This window comes from Macrobrachium rosenbergii, chromosome 28 (assembly GCF_040412425.1).
Source record: "Macrobrachium rosenbergii isolate ZJJX-2024 chromosome 28, ASM4041242v1, whole genome shotgun sequence".
Classification (NCBI taxonomy): domain Eukaryota; kingdom Metazoa; phylum Arthropoda; class Malacostraca; order Decapoda; family Palaemonidae; genus Macrobrachium; species Macrobrachium rosenbergii.
The window spans coordinates 15,750,999-15,774,614 of NC_089768.1; the positions used below are offsets into that span (position 1 = coordinate 15,750,999).

Here is a 23,616-nt window from a genome sequence, read left to right on the forward strand (position 1 = left end):
ATCTTCCTAATACACTACCCTTATTTGGAGTTAGAGACATTGCAGGAGAAAGTAACAAATACAGTAGTCTGTCTTTTATAGCAGCCTATTGTTTTGATGCTTCATGACCATTCATTTTTTAAATGAATTAAAATATAATTTAACTTAATAGAAGTGTGTTGTTGTTGACATATTTGAAGTATAATTCATGATATAATTTGCTCTCCTTTTTTCTTGCTTTCCAGTACAACCATTTAACTTAGTAATATAAGAATTTCAGTTTAAGATAAATGAAAACAAATATTGTTAGTACAGTAGTTCAGTCTTTGCTGAAGGCAATGGCAGATGGCCTTATAAAGACTGTAAGGGGACAGGGTACTGATTATGAGCATTACAGTACATTTCCAATAATTTTATATTAATCTTTCTTGGATTTTTTGGATGCATATGCATTTTTTGTTATATATGCTATGTGTAATGGAGAGTATTGAGTCTTTATTTTGGCAAAAAAATGTTCAGTACCATATTTCCTAGCATTTTGAAGAAAGCATTTTTGTCCTGAAATATGTCTCAGAAGTTTATCATGCGTCCTACAGGCCTAACCTTTTGTCTATCCTGACCCCAGAGGAAGGTTAACTATGCTAGACAGTAATTAGAGCTCTTGTATATGACTTTTAAATGAAGTGTATACTAAATAATACTTAATTAAAATAATAAATGAATAATCATCATAAAAACAAAATAGAGCACAGTTATATATAGTAAAAAAGATTTTTTTCCATATTGGCAGTAGCTGAGTCAGTGGACGAGTAGTAACTTAGATGTTATACAGTACTGTATATTAGTATGAACGGTATTTGCACTTCTCCAAATGACCCTGACTTTAAGGGAACATTATTATCTGACAAAATGAAAAATTGCAGTATGTTATAAAAGGGTTTGACACAAAAGATTTTTTATTAGAACAGTCTTGCTATAATAATATTTACTATAGCAAGATTGTTTTAATAAAAAGATCTGTGTCAAGTTCTTGAGGTACTTTCACAGATGGAAACAATGTGCAAAATATTTTTTGGTTTTGAAAATAAAAAGATTTTTCATAATTGATATCTGTATTGTGTTGATATTAAAATTTACTCTATTTTTATTTTGTTCTATTCAGGATGTCATGGTGTGATGTTTTTAAAAAGTTCAATTGTGCCATAAAATGTTATTCCATATGTATAATATTCATATTGTGCTGTTTATGTTGTCCTCTGTTTGGGATTGAAAAAGAGTTGCTGCATAAGCATGCAACAATACTACCAGACTCTTTAAGTACTGTATTAGATGTAGTTCCATCCATTGGCATGCATTGGGACATTTTTAGCTAGGAAAATTTCGAAAGAAACATAGCAGGGCATTTTATACTGGGTATGTTACTTAGTGATCTGTTCAACTTTTTAATTTCATGGTATGCCAACTTCTGAAAAACTTAATAATTAAAATCAATAACCTTGAGACGCCATAAAATTTAGTATTTTTAAAATAAATGAACTGAAAAATCTACAGTAATTAATATGTTACACCAGCTGAACTCATGATACTTCAGTGCCATGAGACAGTTGAATTTTTGCAGCGTAGCAAACAAAACAAAGCGGGAAAATATGGTATATGACAATGGGGTGGATGGTTGGTAATGACTTGAATGTATTCTTATTTTCCCTGCGAAGAAGTAAAGGTTGATGTAGAATTTCCTTGATAGTTGGTCACAGTGAAATGTTTGCCAACCATATTACCAAAATTATTTACAAGTCAGAAAAGGAGGCATTTTGATGGATGCAGAAGGAATTGCAAATAATCACTTGCTCCTCCTTGCTGTGTAGAATGTTTCCATCTTTGTCTCTGATTTTGCTTAAAGTTCTAATCCACTGCCTGGTTTTAAGTCGAGGTCTATGTATTCATGATTTAGTTGTCTGCTTTATGTTTCTTCTGTATGCCTTAATTGATTAATGATAGTGTTATTGAGTATGTGGAATCCAAAGGATTGTTGGCTATTAGTCAGTATGCATATAGGAAACAGTTTGGTACTTGCAGTGATCTTTTCAATTTGACTTGTCTTTTGCAAGAGAGCTTTGATAAGGGTTGTAGCATGTCAAGTAATTAGTGTTGCTTTTGATTTAATAAATCAAAAGCAGCTTCAGCTTCAGAATCTTAGTGTCTGTGGATATGTTTTAGGATTATGTAAAGATTTTCATATAGGTAGGCAGCAGCTAGTTGCTGTTGATGGTATCTGTAGTGAACTAAGACCTATCATGTCTTGAGTTTCATGAGGTAGTGTTCTTGGTCCACAGTTATTTGTAGTGTATATGGGTAATATGCTGACATGGAAAACAAGATTTTTCAATATGCTGATGATGCAACACTTGTATAGTACAGTCTCCACTTACAAGAAATGAAGCTTCCCTAAGTCTCTCATGACATGGAGCGGATCAGTGAATAGTGTAGTTGTTGGGGTATTAGCAGAACGCCAGTAAAACGAAAACGCTATTGATTAGTAGATCTCGTTCTGATTTTCCACCCCATCCTCCTCTTCGAGTGGATGGGACTCTGCTGAAGCTTTAACCATACCTGATGTAACTTTGGCTCACATCTTACTGTTGGGAAACATCTAATGAATGTATCAGCAAATGCCACATGGAAATTATGTATTATATCAGTGCAGTCGTTTAGGTTATTTTTCCTTTCTTTTTATTAGAATACTGTTCTCTGGTGTGGATGTTTTCTTCTGCCAGAGATTTATTCCTTTCAGATAGATTGGTTTGTGGTGGTAGGTTTGTGTTTCCTAACATTAGCAATTAAGACAGCACCAATATGCAGTAAATGTGCCACACTGTCAAACTTCTCAGTCCTAGAGGTCTTTTATTCCTCACACTATTGGACTGAGGAGGATTCTCCCAGAGGTTGTGCAGTTTGAACCTAATTTATTTATACTTTTATCTTATTAATTTAGCTTTTTTTCTTTTCTAATAACTGATCTTTTCTGTATTCTTGTTATCCTCTGTAACGTCTTTGAGAAGAACAACATATTCTTTTGAAGCTTGCACTTCAATTTGATGGCCCCTGTTGGATTGTTCCATATGAATAGGTGTTCATCTTTTGAATAATAATAATAACAGTAGTTAATAATAATTAATAATCATAGTACATGCATGTTATAACTCTTATTTCTTGTTTCTTTCTTTGCTCTTTATTCTACGTAAAATTCACCTTTTTTTGACAATTGGTGATTTCATTTATTGAAGAACCTGCCTGAGAAGTTAACAATAATTTTTCATATTAAATTTAAAAGAGCTCATGCTAATGATGATGATGATGATGATGGACTAAGAGTAAAGTAGGCAATTTGCAGCACATTCATTTCATGGGCTGTTTTCTTGACCAGTTGAAGAAGAAAAGACATATATGCAAAGTGTGTGCTCTAACCCTTGTATGAAACAAGAAAATGCACAAAACCAAATGGAAGAAGTGATGAACCATGGCATAAGCAGCAAGAAAGGCTAAAGGTTAATTAATTCTTGACTGTCTGGATGGATAACACAGTCACTTGGAGTACTGTATTGTCTTTTAGTGCAGTGAATTAGGACACTGGTGGTATAATCTGAGGTGAAAGACAGTAATCTTTGTACTGTAATTAGGCTTTTTTTTTATTGATGAATCCATTCTAAAGCAGTAGTTGCAACACAGCACATATTTGTATCTTTGTACAAACAATTAGTTTTTGGGGAGCATTCTCCTTATGGCACCTCCAGTTGGCAAGTACTTCTGATGTGTAGACAGTTTTTGAAAGAGAGTGTTGAAAGGGGTCATTGCTTGGCAATAGCCAGTTATCTTAACACAGCTCCTTGTTAATTGTTGCATTTTTAGTTTAGGCAGCCCTTCAGAACTCAGTCTGCTGTCAGGGATATGAAGATTAGCAAATATAAAGGAGGAAAATAATTGAAGCTTAAATATAACGTTAGATTTTGTATAATGCTGTTGGAGTGCTCACAATCCTTTTTCAATCATACATGCAATTTTGGCATAAGAATTGCAGTTAAAATTTTACTATTTCCATTGCAAATAATGAGAAGTATGGTTTCTGCTTGTTGCATAACTGCAGTTTTAATCATGAATAATAACACTAGTAGTTTCCTGTACTTTTAACCAACTGTTACTCACCAATAAACCTAAATTTCAGGTTGTGTTGCAATGTGAACTGAAGTTGTATGTTGGTGGCCTCTGTCCAACTTGTAAGGAAGATGACCTCCGAAACTACTTCTCTGCCTTTGGAGAGATTCAAGTCATTGATATAAAAATCAATAAAAATGGAATCTGCCGTGGGTTCGGGTTTATTACTTTTTGTGATCCAAAGGTTGCAGAATATGTGCTATCTATAACCCATCATGAGGTAATGATTCTGTTAAGTCATTGATCTAATTTTTTACAGAAAAAATATCACCTGGTAATTAGTTAGGTATATCTTCCTGCAGTGTGTGAAAAGAAGTTGAATTGTCACAGCTGATGAAAAGTTTTTCAGTGTACAGTATTGTAGAAAAGCTATGATATTGTGAAAATAGGAGTAGGTTACAATGATTATATATAAGATATATTAGTTACCCTTTTCTTTATAGATGTGTGTGTGTGTTTTAGTATATATGAAGTGCAGTACTTCTGTTTGTCAACCAAATTTTTATTTTTCCAGATAAATGGGAAGCCTGTAATTATTAATGTGCCAAAGCCTCATCATAAAAAAGCACAATTGAAGGTAAAGTAAACTCCTTTTTTACTATTCTAAATTTTAATAACTTGTGTTTTTTCTGTACAGTATCAGCTCTCCATTTTTAATCAGCTTTATAGCTCTGTAAATTGTTCCATAAATTAAAACTATTGCCTTAATCAGTCTTACTCTGATTTAAATTATCTTGGTATCCTAGATACCCCACAGGTGGATTAAGATTCCTTAACTTGAACCTTTAACCCTCACATCCATTGTAAAGCTTTACTCTCAGATTAATGCATTTATACCCAATGAATATTGAGGGAGATAGGACCTTAAAATAAGGCTTTTTTGTTTGTTTGTACTCGTATAACAATGTTTTAAAATTTGTGATTCATCCAAGGATGAACTATTATTGCCTAGCTGAATATCTATGTAGGAAGATAGACAATAGAAATAAAACAGCTCTATAAGTGGGATTACTTCTTAATTAAAATGGTACTTTTTTGAATCTGCCATGTTTGCAAAACTCACTCAAATGATGATGCGTTGGTTTAGGTCAGACCAGCTAGGGAGGCCAGACACATACTTGTATGTCTTTGTAAGCAAAGTTGGGAAGATGTAAGACCCAAATATCCGTCTGGGAAATTTGTAGAGAAAGTAAGGTAGCAGTCCATATTATATCAGTATTATTATTAGTAGTAGTAGTGAAGTGTACATTTCATTTAATGACTTGTAGTTTTTAAAAGATCTGATGATTGGATAAACTGAAAATAATTCTGAAATAGATTTCCTTAATTCATTAACAACACTTGACATTTCTTGTTGCCTGAAGTTCAGATATAAACACAGAAGTTGGTATTGACCTGCGTTCTTTCTTGAGGGATTTTGCGTCACATAGGATGTATTAAATGAAATAGGGAGATGAGTGAGAAGGGAGAAATGGCTGAGCCATTTCTGACTAGCACACTCACTCATACAAGCTCCAGTCCTGTATCTCATTGCTGTCTGTGTGATTAGCCCAGAATTTCTCTCTCTCTCTCTCTCTTTCTTGTGACATTTGTAAAAACATATCAAGAGCATCAAATTCATATGGGACTAAAATAAAACTAACTCTTTTTCAGTTGGTAGAACCTGTTTTGGGTGTAAACATGACGAAAAACCTTAAAGAAAACTCCAGTGTAGAGGAAGTTGGAGACACTGAAAAATTAGCTGATGAACTGGTCCTTATTCAAGCTCAAGAGTTGGGCCTACTGGAAGAACTGGAACAGGAGGAGGAGGAAGATGAACTTAATGAAAAGGGCAGTGAGCTATCAAAAGATATTAGAGAAGAAAACTTACGTGGAGATTATGTGCGCAATAAAATGAGTCTTGAAATAGATAATGAAGGAACAGAACCAGATGAGAAGGTTAAGGATGAGTTTAAACTTAGTACAGAATGCTCATTGTTTTACCCATGTAGCTTTTTCAAAGAATTTCCTTAAGCTAAGTGATTTTTTAAAGATTTGATGTTCTAATTTTTCTGGATATTGATGTCTATTAGGGTCTTAATTTTATGGAACTCAAGTAATGTTTGAGAACTTTACTGATTACTTAGTCAAGTGGTGCGTAGCATTTATTTCTACAAAAGCTTTTTAAGAAAATGTATCTATGGTAACCTTTAGTCACTGTTACAGGTGCGGCCAACTGAGAAGTGTGACAGATTGTATGTTGGCAGTCTTGACAAGACTTGCTCTGATGATGATCTTTGGAATTATTTCTCCTGCTTTGGAAAAATTCAAGAACTTGATGTGAAAAGGAACAAGAAAGGGCTGTGTCGTGGTTTTGCATTTATAACCTTTTCTGATTCTAAGGCTTCTGATAGTGCAGTTTTAAAGGACGACCACAACGTAAGTGCATTTTTTTCATGCACTGTATTATACCATAAGGGGGTTGAGTCTGTCAAAGACTCCTTCCATATAATCTTGTGTTAAAGCATGACACGCAGTATATATTCTCAGTAGTGTTTAAGTGTGTTGTTTGAGAAACAGAATTTTACATATCTTGAATAAAGATTCTCTCTCTCTCTCTCTCTCTCTCTCTCTCTCTCTCTCTCTCTCTCTCTCTCTCTCTCTCTCTCTCTCTCTCTCTCTCTCTCTCTCTCTCTCTCTCATACATCATTATTAACACAGTAAGGTATACTTTCTTCATTCCTTTCGAGATTAAATCATAGCTCTTACACTAAGAAGGCATTTTCTCTGTTAAAAAGGCTTATAACAATAACAATCATGACATTGAATAACATTGAACGTACATTAATTTTTTTCACACTCCTGTAAATTCATCTTTAATCATCTCTTAAATTCATCTTTAATCATCTCTACCTACTGCATATACATGTCTTTAGTGTTCCCAAGATCATAAGTGTTTGTCTGGACCTGCAATCCCTTTAATAGCTACTCTCTTGCTCTCCAGATATGTACTTTGCAGAGGATCATTTTTCTAGCTCTTGTATTCCAGTATTCTACTAGAATACTGTTCTCCAGTTTGGATGTCTGCCTCTGCCAGAGACTTTCCCTTTTAGACAGAGTGGTTCATGGTAGTAGGTTTCTGTTTCCTAACATTAGCAGGTATGACTTGGACCATCAATGGATGGTCTCTTGTTTGTCAGTTTTTTACAAGTTGTGTTTTAACAGAGATCTTTCACATTCGTAATTGATCCCTGATCATCTTTTCCTTCCGAGAGTGACCAGATTTGCTGAACAGCAGTGACAATATGCAGTAAATGTGCCTCGCTATTGAACCTGTTAGTTCCAGAGGTCCTTTATTCCTCACATCGTTGGACTATGAAACTGTCTCCCTGAGGATGTAGTGCAATTGGAACTTTTAAAAGTTCAAGCAAAGATGCAATGCATTACTACCCTAATGCTGTTCTCCTTGCATTTTAATACATTTTTATCTATTCATTAATTTAATTTTTTTTTTAATAAATGAGATCTTTTTGTATTTCCCTTTACCTTCTCTTACTTCCTAATGAGCACCATATTCTTTGGAAGCTGGAATTTCAAGTCAGTGGTCCCTGTGGGCTTGTTCCATATGAATAGGGTTCATCTTCTGAATAATAATAATAAAGGTGGTGAGACAGCTGATTGATTTTGTAGTACATACCCCTTCAGGATCAGGAATGGTTTCTCAGCCTCATATCCCCATTAAAAAGAACTATTCATATATGGGAGGAGCTATTGTATCAACCTAACTTCAGAAATTTCCACCAGAATCTTCTCTCCTGGAGATTATCAAGCTAGGTCATTGCCAGGAAAATCAGTCTGAATGGACATTATTCCTAAGGCATGATAAGAAGGGCAACTCATTCCAGAAATTGGAATTCCACTGGACTGTATTGCTCTTTACTTTGTTGCCAAAACTCAATGTAAGTATTATAGGTCATTCTACTGCTCCTGCTGCCATTCCTCATCCTTCTCGACAGGCTAAGAATGAGGAAGTTCTCCTGTGCCCTATCAGGGCTATTCATCATTTTAGAGAAGACTTGGCCAGATTGTTCTTATTAAAAGATCAGGGTAAGAAGGATGTTAAAAAGAATACAATCTCACTCTGGCTTAAATGGGTCTTCTTGAGATCTAAGGAGCAAGTGGCCTAGGTAAAGGTATTGGTACATAAGATCAGTGAGCTATCCATTTTCTTTTATTTTACAGGAAGTTGTGATATTGATTCCATTTTAATAGCAGGAGCATGGAAGTTTCAACCACTTTGGCTTCTTATATGAGGCATTATTCTTCGTATTCTTTAGGACCAGTTTGGTATCATGCCAAGCTTTAACTGCTTGGTTGGTGTTATGGGTTATAATGCTTTCAGGGTGTCAGGCTCCTACACCATACATTAGTGGTAAGAATGCTTCTGTTTTATAGGAAGTGTCTCCTTTTATGCAGTGCAACTCTGTACTTTTAATAACATGGTCCTAGTTCAATCTATGACCCCCATACAAAACTCAGAGATCTCGGCTCTTCACTTTGGCACTGCCCTGTAGTTCCATCTGGTTCCTTGATGCCCCTGATCTATTCCAGGTTACAGCAGCTTAACTCGCTCTCTCTTAAGTGTGTGTTCAGAGTATTGAATGGTAATGATTATTTGAGAAAATAAACTTAACCTTTTCAATTATGTATGACACTGATGAGGCATCCAAAATCAACCCTTTATGCCCATTGTTATGCCCTGATGTACCATTTATGGCTACTCTTCAGTTCATAGTTTTGACCTTTTGTTTCGTATATTTGTGTGCTTTTTATGAACATAATTAAGTACAAGTATTCATGTTTAAAGAGAAGAGAATGAGCATCATAGCATGAATAGTAAATTCATAGTAAAAGAGTGAAATATTGCTAATCACAGCTCTGACTGGAACAGAAAGGCTCAGTTTAAAAAAGTATATTCTTAAAAATTTGTGACACCCCTTCCAGTTTCCCATTTTTTGCAGCTGTTTGAGACAGTATAGTGGAATACACATGTACTAACCTAGTAAGATTACTAGTTCTTTCTCTTTTTACTGTAGACATGGCACACTGCAAATGTAAATATTGTGATGTCAGGGACTCATCAGTTTAAGGAGTGGTAGTACAGTATAGCATTTTTCTCATAATATTCACTATAAATAAATAATTTTTTTTCAGATCAAAGGAATGGCTATTACAGTAAAATATGCTGAGCCTCATATCAAAAAAGGACCCAGACAGGTATTATAAACTTTTCATGGTTTTAATGTACATTTACAAAGATGTAAAGGTAGGATATAGCCAATTGTTGTTCCATCATTATCTATGGTCATGTAATATTTTTACTTTTTCATTACACGGTAACTTTTGTAACACTGTGAAAGCTAAACTTTGCATAGTTAAAGCCAGTTATTACAGTCATTTATAGTTATAATTGTAACTTCGAAACTTTTCCTTGCTGTAGATGGTATAGCTGTCTTTTTTATTGCCATTATGTGGTATTTTTGTTAACATACTAAAAAATGAAGTTATTCTCAGTGTTGTTATGCACATATTTGGTGGGTGTAAAATGAGACTTTTCATCACAGGTCCATTACTGTACTCATATTAGGCCTTGACATTGGCTGAAAATGGGCCTCTGGTGCATAGCCCTGGAAAATGAAGAAAATTGCAGTTAGCCAGTTGCCATGTGAGTCTGTGGGCAGATCCATCTGTCAGAACCAGATCCCTCCCTCATTCTTTGTTTGTCAGGGAGAGTGTTAAGACCTTGCCCCTGAAATTCCTCAGACATTCTTTGGCTTTTATCCTGGATAACTTTGACAAGTGCCATCATTTACCCTCTAGCATCCTTTTCATACTTATGTATCTCCACTATTGATGAAGCAAGTATTTTGGTGAGATATCTTAATTTTTCCAATGGGTGAATGATTCGTAGAGTGACAAACTTTATAAATTGTCAGGATGTCGTTAAGCACAAACCCCTTGGGCCATGTTATGAGCTGCTTTTGTGTAATTTTTCCCTTCACCATCAGTAATGTTTCTTCCTGATAAATAGGCAACTTGGAAAAACAGTACCACTTGTACATTGCTGACTGCTAACTCAGTAGTCTTCAGGGGCATAAGATTAGTGTCTTTATTTGGATAGGCTTCAGTATTGACTTCTGCATGGTTATGTACACACTGGTGAATGTAATGCTGAAAAAGAGGGAAGGTGTCCTTGAGGATTTTCCACATTTAATCTTTTCATATAACTGCAGAGAAATGGCAGATTTTTAAAGTAATTTGTATTTTTCCTAACATACAAACCGGAATTTCTTTGCATGGGGGATTTAGCTTGAGAATGTGAGCTGGAACGGCCATTTAACTTTCAGACAAGGTCGTTAACCATCGACAGGTAGGGGGAAGCTCTGCCCACCTGTCAGTCTGTACTCCACTTTGCTGGGGCTGGGTACCAGAAATGGGGGGTGGCAGAGGTGGGCCATTAGCGTAATGAACTGCTGGTTTGTATATTGGGAAAAATACAAATTACTTTAAAAATTTGCTATTTGTTCCTACACAAACACAAACCTTCATTCTTTACATAGGAGACTTAACTATTGGTGGGAAGAGCCTGGGCACTCTGAACCAACTGGTTGGTTCTACCCACCTGGGAATACCTTCCTGGTCTTGAAGATTTGAGACTATCCCTCTCTCCCATTACCAAGAGAGAGGGGGTGGGGACATGCATCCAGGGAGAGGGGTGGTGCATGCATGCATGCATCCATTCAATCCTTGTCTGTCCAGCATGTAACTGCTCGCTACCTAACTGTCTGTCATATGAGAGAGAAAGGTAAAAGAGAAAACAGATAAGATCAGTCGCTTACACACACACTCTCTCGTTTACTGAATACCTTAGACAAGATGCTATTTGTCCCCTTAGGGGAGCTGAGTGAGCTACACAACCTGTTGGGCAGTCAACACGGCCCAAGGAAAACGTGTCCAATGACTTGTGGGCAATGTCGCAAAGGTAGAATGAGGTGAGTGTGGTCTGGCATGACCGTACCCCTGCCCATAATACCTGTTGCACCGTCAGGTTCATCTGGAATATTAGGGACAGGGTGGTGCCCTAACCTCGTGAGCTCTTGCCCAGACTGTACCCATGTCTTCCTTGCCAGACGATGCATATTCCTGTTGAGCCTGTACTAACATGCATATTCCTGTTGAGCCTGTACTAACAAAGAGGCATCGAGACACTGGCCTGAAATGTTGAGACATCTTTGCTGTGCAGTGAGAAAATCCTGATAATCGCAGGAGGCGCTGGATAGTCTCCATGCATTGAAGTGCCAGCGCTTTCACTCCCTGGTGATATCTCTCAACATGCAACTAGCACAGAAGGTTGTGTCACAAGAAGATCCCTCTCAGGACCTTGGATCACAGAGCCAGCAGGCCTGGATAACACTCAGCACGTGGCCACTTGGTGGCCACCAGAATCAACCTGAGATTCAGGGTGCCAGCAACCTGTTCAACACCTGATGAATCAAAAAGAAAAACAGAGGAAAAGTTTATGCTATTAGGTTGTCCCATGGGTGCTGGAAGGCATCCTCTCTTGCAGTCAATGGGTCCGATACTATGGATTAAAATACCTGGAGCCTTCTGTTGTACAGGGTTGCAAACAGATCGATATTATGAGCCCCCCAAAGCTCAAGGAGCCTCTCTGCAATATCTTGGAGTAGAGACCTACACTGCCAACTTGTGAAGCTGGAAGGGCGCTAGTCCCCCTTGCTTGTTAACGTGTGCCACCACCTCTAGTGTTGTTGCTCATCAACACCACAGAGTGCCCCACCACTCGATCCTGAAATTCTTGCAGGCCCAGAAATGCAGCTTTTAGTTCTGGGTCATTGATGTGGAGGAGCTTGTCATTCTGATCTGACATACCTGAAACCAACAACTCTTCCAGGTGTGCACCCCATCCCTTGGTTGATGCATCCAAAAAGGGAAGCATCTTGGGAGGGGGAGTGCCAGTGGCACTCCTATTAAAAGGTTCCTGTCATCTAACCACTAATTCAGGTCTCTCCTTGCTTCCTCTGACAGAGGAACAGAAGAGAAAGGAGGTTCCCTTGCTGGACACCAAAACTCCTTTACCTCCGCTGAGGGAGCGGAAGTGAAGCTGCCCATGATGGATCAGCTTCTCCAACAATGGCAGGTAAGCCAGAACGACCTGCCATTGCTGAGCAGGCTGTTTCTGTCAGTACAGAAACTTCTGCGATATCTTTCTGAACTTGCTGATGCAAGAATCTGAAGGGAAGACTCTCGGTGCTGCCATGTCTATCAGCATGCTCAGGTATTTTACTCCCTGCTTGGGCTCACATCTGACTTCTTGAAGTTGATCACTACACCCAGGTTGTGGCAAAACTTGAGAAGGTGATCACTGTCTGGAAGCGACTGCAGCAGCAAACTCACCAGATCCAACCAATCATCCAGGTTCCTCAAGAGACGTATCTTGTGTGAATTGGCCCAAGCTGAAATCAGTGTGAACACTTGTGTGAACACTTGTGTGAACACTTAGGGGGCAATTGAGAGCCCAAACCAATCACTACACCCAGGTTGTGGCAAAACTTGAGAGTGATCACTGTCCAGAAGCAAGTGCGGCAGCAAACTCACCAGGACCAACCAGTCATCCAGGTTCCTTAAGAGACATATCCTGTGCAAATTGGCCCAAGCTGAAATCAGTGTGAACACTTAGTGGGCAATTGAGAGTCCGAAACAAAGTGCCCTGAACTGGAAAACCATCTCCCTGAGGGTAAAGCGGAGGTACTTTGAGAAGATCGATGGATAGTTATTTGAAAATAAGCATCTTCAAATCCATCAGAAGCACGAAGTTGCCCTCTCTGATGGAATCAAGAACTGAGCGAGTCATTTCCATCTTTAGCAGAGTCTGGCAAACAATCCGATTCAATGGAGAGAGGTCGATGACAGTCCTCCAACCTCCTGTTGCCTTCACCACCAGTAACAGACAGCTTTAAAACCCTGGAGATTGGTCTTTCATGACTTCCACTGTGCCTTTCCAAAGCATCGCATTCACCACATCTCAAGGGCAAGATCCTTCTGCGAGCTGGGAACATACTGTACGTCTGGAACCAGACTGGTTCAAGGGTGAGGGGTGGCATAAACTTGAAGGGTTAAGGATACCCTCCCCAAAAGACATCCACTACCCAGGTCTCTGCGCCACATCACTGCCAAGTTGCCCAGTGGCTCAACAGGAACCCGCCCACCATTGGCAGCAAGTGGGGAGGAATGCTGCCCCTAGTGTCCCTCTCCCTTCTTTCCCTTCCCCCCCTTCCTAGGACAGGAGGAGGGGTTGAAAGGCGTGACTGCGCACCTTTTGCTACCAGGGGCAGAAGAAGACTAGGTTCCTCTACACAGGGCAGAGCAAGTTTGGGACTTTCTCTGACCATGAGAGGAAGGGCCAGCGTGACCCGAGGGTCGGGCTGCAGTGCCACTCAGAGGTCAAGAAGTCTTGGACACTTCTTGTGGACAAGCTTGTTATTGTTTTTGAACCAAAGCCTCTTCACCACGGCCTCCACCTCACTTAGCAAAGAGAAAGGAAGATCCCAGTACTGATCCATTCCTTAGAACCAGAGCCAACTTCAGGCTAACAAACCTTGAGAGTTGAGACAGAACTGCATCTTGCCTCTTCAGAATTAGGTTTGCCTGCAGGTTGGCTGTCTGGTGGGCAAGGTAGGTGATACTCCTACCCCCAGAAAGCATCAGTCTCTTAAAAGCTGCATTGTCCTTGGACATATGAACATTCAAAGAGTAAGCAATCTTGGCCACTGTAAGGGACCAAAGATCCAACCACCAGACCATCTGGAACACTGCCATGCCAGTCGATTCCAGTGACACTGCCTCCAACTGCAGAGAGAGACTCCCTTTGCATGGAGATACAGCCCAGGACATAGATGTATCAAGTCTGGGTCAACCCGTTTTGTCAGCAATAAATGGGCTCTCTAATGTACGTAACATTTTCCCTGACAAGCCAGTGGCTGGACCTTAGGGAATTGTCTTGCACAGAAACAAGAGAATTTACCAAGTTCAAAACCCCATTGGCAAATCTAGACCATGGCAGGCCAGTTGGAGCTCTGGGTTCCTTCTGGGGTCCCCAAAGTGATTCGGTGGCAGAGGAGTGGTCTACAGGGCAGGCCACAGTCTTGTCCTCGAGATCATTAAAATGACAATTCATCTTAAAAATCCCTAAAAAATGCTTCTGCAATTCAGGGGTGTCCTATTCCTGAGATTAAGGGCAGCTTCATTTCTCATAAGAGGAGACTTTACAACACCCACAAGTGTTGCATTATTGGCATACTGAACAATCTTGTTTTCCAGGCCAACAATCATATCACTTGTATACAGTAGACTAAAATTACAGACACTACCTACATACGAACAAGTTATGTTCTGAACGGCCATTCGTATCTTGAATTGTTCGTAAGTTGGTCTTCACATCTATTTAAGTACAGTATGATATAAAGTCAGTACAGTACTGTACATTTTTTAATCTTAAAACACGATACAGTACTGTACACTGCACATACAGTGCTGTATTTTGTAGAGTACAGTACAGTACTTAATTAATACGAATGATAATGTAAAAAATAAATAAATTGTGATAACGTATGGTTGGCAAAGGGGAGCGCTCTGAAACAATTTTAACTTACGATCACGTTTGTTTGTATCTCAGAATGTTTGTAACTTGAATGTTCATAAGTATGGTAGTGTCTTATAGTGTATAGTAGATATGGAAGTATTAGAATGAAGACATGTAGGAATGCCCACAAAATCCTAGAATGAGGGCATAAGAGGAATGCCTGCAGAATCCTAAAATGAGGGCATAGGGGAGGACGTAGATCAGGTGAGTATTCAGTGTAGAAAACCCATTTTCACAACCCCCTTAAAGGAAAGTCTGATATTGAAATGGTGTTGATAAAAAGTTTAATGATATTGCACAAGTTAAATTTCATAGATTTTGTGGACTGGCATGGCAATTTTATTCTTAAGGATAGAAAACTGGAGCAGGAAAAAGTTTTATATGGACAGCCAGTAGCAAAGAGAGAGAAGAGAATGAATAAAAATAAAAAATAACAAAAAACAGGGATAGTGGACCTCAAATGATTTTACATAGAATCTTCAGCACTGTAAACAATTGGTTGCACTGGACGTTGTTTTATATATTTTGTTTTTTACCTGCTTCCTTAGCATAGTCTCCCGTTGCTGTATTCATTATAATTTTTTCTTGATCCTCTGTCACTTGTCAATCAAGAGTTAATCCTTTAGATTAGCTCTAGGGGAATAAAATTAGTAAGTTGTTTGTATGTTGTGTCAAGCAATGAAAAGTTGTTTCCCAAACACATGAAAGGCATTGTATCACTCCATACTTCAAAAATTGTAACCGAGCCTAATTCCCTTTCACTTTCTGATTTCTGTAATTACAAATTAAACTTATTTTCCAGGAAAAACAAGAAGAGAAAAGACCATTAGAAAGTGAATCAGCCAGGTCTGAAGTGTTAGATCAGCCATTGCAAAGTCCAGTATTGGAAGAGGAACATAATGAAATTCTAGAGGAGGAATTTGATGACTATAACAGAGAGGAACCTGACTTCATGGAGGAACAGTGTGAAAATAACATGGAAAAATTGTATGAGTATGAAGAGAACATTTTTGGAATTGACACAGAAATATATGATGAGGGGGCATCATAATTCACAATTGAATGTTCCATTTATTTTCATAATAAAAAGTTGTAAAAAGTCCCCTTAACTATTTTTATTTGCAGAGAGTGATCCAAATTCCTTGTAAAATAGACTGACTTTCTTTATAAGGTAAGTTTTCATTTCTTCCCCATAACAAAATTACAAATACTTCACTGATATTTCATCACAATAGCTTTCTTTGCCGTTCAGAACGTTTACACATACTGTATTTTATTGCTCAGAAGTTGTAATTTTTTATGTAAATTAAATATTATACTGTACAGTCAATAAATTGTAAAGAAATATTAGATTACTGGCCCCTTGAAAATAACGGAGAAGAAATTTGACCAGATTTAAAATTTCATTTATATTTCATGAAGCAAATCTCTTATTTTACTTGTCTGTTATAGCATGGTGTGACTGGTTAGCCTGGAGAAAGAGAAATACATGTATGAAATTTTTATAGAGGAGCATCTTGCTGCTAAGGGAACTTCCCTCTACTTACTACATCATCATATGTCATTCTCACACCTTGGTGAGGTCAAACCATATACCATTGGATTTTAGAGGAGGGCACTTCCAGTAAAATGAAACCTTTCTAGGTATGATTGGGTAAATACAATATACAGAGCTCTTATTTTACTTATGCATTAACTGCCTAAAAGGAAGGCAGTGGGACGGTTCTTACAGTACTGCCTCTGACTTGCCATATTTGCTAACATATAAGAACTCCTGGCCTATAAGATGCATTCAGATTTTTGGTAGCATGTCCTGAAAAAATTGATGATAACCCCTGTTTGCCCTGTTTTTCATACCCGTTCTTAATACAGGTTACAGTATTTTGAAACTAATTTACTTACCTGTATTCAGATATTACTGTAAAAAAGAAATTTAAGCAGTAAAACTATTTTTTTTTATTGTGCAACTGCTGCTCATCCTCAAAGGAGTTACTCTTATGGTCCGTCTGGGGCTCCATCAGATAGATTTAACTAATATCAAGTATTCTCTCACATCTGGGTTAGGACAGGTATAAGGTACAGCAACAAAATTTATATGTACTCAAGGCAGGAAGGCTCTTTATCCTGCTTTATAATGATTGCCTGAAAGATTATGACTTGCCCTTCTTTCGCAGATGTGGCAAGCCTGGCCAAACTCTGCCATTACTCTTAGGTCTTTTTGAGTTTTCATGTTGTGTAGTGCTTTATCGCCAAGATGTTACAACTACCTATTAAGGAAAGTTAAGGGCATAGATTGTTTTATTGAATAAGGTCTCCTAATGATGCTCCCCTGTTTCATGTTCAAATACAAATTAGTTTTGCTCAGGGCAGCCCCACAAGAGTGGATCTTTTATGTACGTTTTTAGATTGTGCACTATTGTTTTCCGTTTTCTGTAGGATCCCTTTCTAGAATTTCAGTAGGTGGAAAGTGCATTGAAATATTTCATTACGTTGTAGATCCTCATTATCTTGAGAAAAGTAAGTTTCCTGTAGAATAATGTTTGCCAAGTAATATTCCCATTTCATGTTAAATTACTAATTTTGTGCTGCCCCCAAGAGTGTCTGTCTTATGTTATCTTGTTTTTACTCTTAGATCAAGCACTCTCACTTCTCTTAACACCCTTTCTAATTTTCAGTGTGTAGAAAGTGCTCTTAAGGGATTTTTATTATAAAGGATATTCTTGTTAACTTTAATATTGAGTTTTTTGTGTGATTTGTCTTTATCTTCACTGTAAAGATAAAGTAGGCACAGAGGATCTATTTTTATCATTGTTCCTCCACCATACTGGGCTTCATTGTTACCTTTCATTATCTTAATGATCCCCTATTTGATCAAATCTTATTACACCCAAATAAATACAGATGCTGAGAGGATATCTGCCCAGGGCACATGCAGTTTTCTTAGCAGGACAAATGATTCTTTCTTATACTTCTCATGTGTTATGTTCAACTACTTAATTTTATAATAACTTTCATGATCATGATCATTAACCTGAGGTGACCCAGTATCTATATACAGTTTGGTGACCTAATGATTGTTATTGTTAAACATTAACATTACTTTCACTTTCTTATTCTTTGATGTTGGTAATTGCAATAATTTTTCTCACAATAGCTCATTTTCTGTACGTGTGTGTGTGTATAGTAGCTGCCCTAAAAAAATTTTTTAAGTGCCTGTTACTGTAAGTTTTGTTTTCCTTGAACAGCCACTCATTTTTCCTCAGTTAGACTGTATTCTCCTTCCTGCCTGTATTATTTGATACAGTCTGACCTCTTAAATCTGGTACTCTGTGATCCAGCAACTCCCATCATCCAGGAATTTCTTAAATCGGCTGTCATTAAGTCCTGTAATTCACCCAGCTCTTGAGGGACAGACTGCATTTTGCCTAAGGTGTGCAGCTGCAAGATGAAGGTGTGTGCGTGGGACTGGCTTCCTCTCTTTCTTCTGTCTCCCTTCCTCTTCCAGTGGGCAGAGGAACAGTGAATGAGCCGTCCCGTGCTGGATGGGCGTGCATGCAGGTGATCTAGATGACTGAGTATCCTATTTATAATCTAGCTCCATTGGGGCAGATCCTTCCTTCTCTCTAGTAAGGGGAGAGAGGGACTGACTATGAACAGACCAGTTGGTTATTCTTAGCATATAGTCTCCGACACTGTGGGTTCATCCAAACCTTTTGTAATCAAGGATATTACATTCCATTAATTCGAAATGCCCAGAAGTCTGTCAGTTGAATATCACTCTTGTCCAATAGATCAGAAGCATGGCCTCCTTCCTTTGCTCTTTCATGACCAGGAAGAGAGTACCCAGGCGAGCCGAACTACCAGTCAGTCAGAGATTTACTCAGAATCCTCCCTCCAAAAGTAAGTCTCCCATATGTAAAGACCGAGGGTTTGTATTCATTTAGAAACAAATGACAAATTTGTAAAGTACTGTAATTTTTATTTTCCTAACATTACCTGAGGTCTTTACATAAAGGGCCCACTTCTTACCACCCCTCATTCTCTTACCTGGGCCAAAAGGCAAACTGCGTAGAATTGAATGCGCACCAACTTCTTGGGCAGTGTTTCCTCCCTTGCCATCGGTAGCTATTACCATAACCACCTTGCAAAAGTGTGATGGCTGGTTTTCCAGCTTGCTGAAAGTTAATCCCATATGTAAAGACCTCAGGTTTGTTCATAATGTACATCATGTATAATGCGAGATATATTTTCTGTAGATTACACAAGAGTAGGCTTTCTATACCTGTCTCAGTTTTGGTAGATACCATTGATAATGCATATTATATCTGAGGTAGCTTTTAACCAATAAATAGGCCTAGAGGCAAAAAGTTCATTAGGTTAAATGCAAATCTTAATGCTTTAAATTAGGCTTACCAACCTTGTGACTTGGCTAAGAATTCACTACTATTTCTTTTAATTAACACTTACTACTGCATGTAAAACACTGACATAAACAACAGCAAGTACTGATATAAACAAATCGAGTAACAGCCATTTGCCAATGTCAGTTACCATAACGAACACGTTTATTAAGGGTTGCGTTACAGTTTTTGACTTGTTAAAAATTGCTAATGTTCAATGCCTTTTCCATAAATAGTAATAAAATAAATCTTTGTTCAGCCTTCATGAAATAGAGAGGAAATTTTTATGAAAGTATGCCAGTAAATTTATGGTTGTAGCTGTGGCTGAGGAAACGAACAATGTGCAGGCCAGAAAACGTTTTGGAAGAGGCAAAAGCAACATCTGATACTGGCAAAATTGCACCTTCATTTAATTTACTGCATTTATAAAGTAAGTTGCGTTTTTAAACCCAGCTTTGACAGTTGACAAAAAACGGACTTCCAAAATGGATTTCATTTGGCAACTAATGGCTGTGATGATGTTGGTGAAACACAGTCAGCTGTTGATTTTAAGAATGTAAACAATATCAGAGTGCAAATGGTGCCTGATAGTTATGTTAATAAATTGTAATACGATAAAAATATGACAATAGTGCATGAAATATAATTGCATACAGTACGTAAAACAACAGTTTTATGAGATTTATTCTTATTACAACTGTATTATTTGACTTTTGCAAATCTATATCTGTCAATGTAACAACCTAACCAGGGCCAATAATCTCTCTCACACACAGACAGACACACACACAGATGTGCATGTTTAAGGAAACAAAATTAGCAGATTTTTAGGCTTTTGCCGATAACAAAAGCCTGAAAAGTTTGAGATGTTGGAAAACACTGAAAGGTGCCAGATCAGAATTTGACAGTGTGGTTATAAAGTGGTTTAAGCTCCAACGTAGTAGCAAAGGTGTAAGCATTTACAGGGACATGCTTATGGAGCAGGCCAGAATTTCAAAAGATTTTTCCTACTTTTGATAACCCCTGTAGAAGGTTGGTGCTTACTTTTGATAACCCCTGTAGGGGGTTTAGTGCCATCAGCGCACCTCATGCGGTGCACTGTAGGCATTACTTGAGGTTCTTTGTAGCGTCCCTTTGGCCCCAGCTGCAATCCCTTTCATTCCTTTTATTGTACCTCCGTTCATCTTCTCTGCCAGCTTACTTTCTACCTTCTAAACATTCATTATAGTGCAACTGCAAGGTCTTAGCTAAAAATTCATTATAGTGCAATTGCGAGGTTTTTCTCCTGTTACACCATTCATACTTTTAATCATCAGTTTCCATTTCAGTGCTGAATGAACTCATATAGGGCCCAGTGCTTGGCCTTTGGCCTAAATTCTATATTTTTTTCTATTCTACTTTTAGTTAGTTAGTTATAAATGATTTGTTTAACCAGACCTCTGAACTCTTTTAGGGTTCTTCTCTGGGCTGGGAAAACTATCTATTCTACTTTTGATAACACAGAAATATATATTTGAAATGAACTGGCAAGGCTTTGTTTACATAGGGTGTTTTTAGGGGTAATTTGTCTCATCTGGGATTTTCCATGGTCCAGCAGTGGCCTGGTCCCAAGGGTGCCAGTTTAAAGAGGTCCTTCATTAATGAATTCCAAAGCTTTTGACGTTGAAGCCCATGACTGATTATATCAATAATCATAACCTTTTTTTTTTTTTTTCCATGGAAACTGATTAAGAGTTCAACCATGTTGCTTTTAATAACTGTTTAAGAATTGTGATGAGTGAAGCTATAATAGTGTTACGTTTGCTCGGTCTTATCATCTTGTAAGCTGCTTTTGTATTAATAACTTGTAAAATTACTGGTGATCTTTTGCTATTTTTAAAGTAGTTCACTTAGAATATTGAATGCTATCTATATTTTGTGATTATTGCAGTATGCCTCAACACAGGTGTGTAGAAGCCCAAAGCAAGCAAGAGCTACATGGCCAGCATTGAAAAGGACTCCAATTTACTTTGTAGCATGCATGCAGGCATCAAGAAATGTGGACATTTTATAATACCAAGTGGTGATATGAGAGATATAATCTTCTGATGAAGGTATTTCCTATGTTCATTTGTGAGTTCAGGCAAGTCTAAGCAAAGGGCTGCAAGTTCAGTAGTATGAAGACTTAAAAGTCTGTTATATTCACAAGACTCAAAGGGCTGGTCTAAGGGGATGTGTTCTTAAAGAGGGGTGAAAACTGAAGCAAGCCAAAGGTAAAATGGTGCTGTGCTAGGAGTAAAGAAAAGTACAATGCAAGGAGCAAAGCAGCTGGGAGTTTAAAATATGTAACTCAAAGATGCAAATTAGCCAATATCATATAGCCAAAAAGAATATAACAGATTTTAAAAATATGTATTTTCCCTAGGATATGAGCCATAGTTTTCATAAGTGGAGTTTCTCATACAAGGCACACTTTGGTTGCACTGACTAATTTGAAAAGACAAAATCCAGTTGGTTAGGCTTATGAGTTACACAACCCGAGATGAATCGGCCTGATTTTCCGTTACACACCCCCTATCCCTATGATGGGAAAGATTGAAAATGTGAGGGGTGGCAGAGGAGGGTAATTTCCTTTATGATAGCTATGGTTCATGTCATAGGAAAAATACAAATAATTTTTTTTTTTTCATACTGGAACACAAACCTATGTCTTCATAAATGGAACCTCACCCTTAAAAAGGAGGTTAATCTTTCCCCTGCTACCACAAGCGGGCAAGACCCTGTGGTGGCCGAGCTCCCCAAAAAGGTACCCTCACTGTTTTGGGTTGCAATTTATAATTAGAACCATCACTTCCCCACAGAGGAAGTTCATCCAGTACTCACCACTTCCTTATGGCGCACTTCCTGGTAACCCTGTCTACTTCATGGGTGGAGCCCTTTCCTGGGGCTTGATGCCCATACATCACATGCTTGGCTGCCACTAATAGCCCCCGGGTGAACATATCCAGGGATTTGTGTGCAAGGTCTCTCAGGTAGAAGGGTGTGAATGTGAATTGCACTTCCACACTCCAGCCTTCATGACCTGTAGGACAGAATGGTGGTTCTTGTAGGTGATTGAGGAGCCTATACCTCTTATGTCGTGGGGATGATGTTCCCCAGCCTGCAGAAGACGGTGTCGAGACTCCTGGGGATTGTGAAGGCCTCCTCCGGAAGGTAATATTTCTCATGGTAGAATAATGGAGGTGGCAATAGTTTCTCTGAACTGGCTGAGGCCAGGGAGTTCTTCACTCCCACAACCAGGTTATTCAACTCTGCCACAGGGTTCTGCACTACTGCAGATGAAGGTAGACTGAATAATTGCCTCACCTCTGGGGTAGTCTCTGCCATATGCTCTAAGTAGGAGAGCCAGGGGGTTTTCCAAGGTGGAAGCAAGGTGACCCACCAATCCCAGTCGCCATCTTATTTGAGCAACAAATTATGAACCTTCTTCTCGGGTGCCTCGAGCTGTGCCATCCTTCTCTCTGCCAGGTGGGAACTGGGTAACACCCAAGGTGGGGAGTCCTGATGAGTCACTGTGGTCCTGGTCAGAGAGGAACAGTGTTCTGGGTGGAGGGATCTAGAGCGGGGGGAGACACAAATTAGGCTGCTCGAGGGTACCTGTCCCATTTCTTCGTTTGCGTCCTCAAATGGGAAAGTCTCTTGATGACTGCGAGTGCCTCACCAATCTGCTGTGCTGCTCCCTCCAACTTCTGGTGGAGAAAAGACTCCTGGTTCTGCTGTGCCTCAAGGATCTTCTGCTCCTTGATGATCTGCTCTGCCCTGCTGTCCTGCTAGCACTCCAGTAGGATCTACTACTACTAGTACTCCTGGAAGAGGGTCTCTTCCTCTGGTTCTGTCCTGAGGCGGGAAGGGAGATAGAAGAGATAAATGATGCCACAAAGGAAGCTACAGAGAGGAGCAGGCTCTCTCCTTGCTCTCTGACTTCACAGCAGAACATCCTCTCTCCAGACATTGATACTTGGAATGTAGGGGAAATGGTGCAAATTAGCTAGAGCGGCCGAGGTGCCTTCGTCTCCCTTTACCCTGCACACATCTGTAGACAGTGAGAAAGGAAGATAAGATGTTACTTTCTGTGGTCCTGCCAACCTGTGTTGCAGGACAATGATTCAAGGCTGTAGAGGCCCTTCTGATGTCGTTACCTGTCCTGTAAAGCCTTTCTTTACCAGGAAGTCCATGATTATTTTCACGGTCTCTACAGACTATGGTTCCAAGTAGGTGCTACTGGATGGATGGCAGCAACTGTTGGAGGTGTCACTGTAGGAGGAGGCCTTGGCAAGGAGGGAATCACTG

General features: G+C 38.7%; 1 protein-coding gene across 2 annotated transcripts in view; it reads left to right on the top strand.

The window, feature by feature from the left end:
* LOC136854074 (uncharacterized) overlaps positions 1 to 16,054 on the top strand; it is a 93,956-nt gene extending 77,902 nt beyond the window's left edge. For both annotated transcript variants that reach the window (XM_067130193.1, XM_067130194.1), the window contains exons 17-22: positions 4,199 to 4,408; positions 4,703 to 4,765; positions 5,842 to 6,126; positions 6,394 to 6,606; positions 9,382 to 9,444; positions 15,690 to 16,054. In XM_067130193.1, coding sequence (XP_066986294.1) covers positions 4,199 to 4,408; positions 4,703 to 4,765; positions 5,842 to 6,126; positions 6,394 to 6,606; positions 9,382 to 9,444; positions 15,690 to 15,938 — 1,083 coding nt within the window. In that variant the 3' untranslated portion in view covers positions 15,939 to 16,054. The remainder of the gene's footprint in view (positions 1 to 4,198; positions 4,409 to 4,702; positions 4,766 to 5,841; positions 6,127 to 6,393; positions 6,607 to 9,381; positions 9,445 to 15,689) is intronic.
* The last annotated feature ends 7,562 nt before the right edge of the window (positions 16,055 to 23,616 follow it).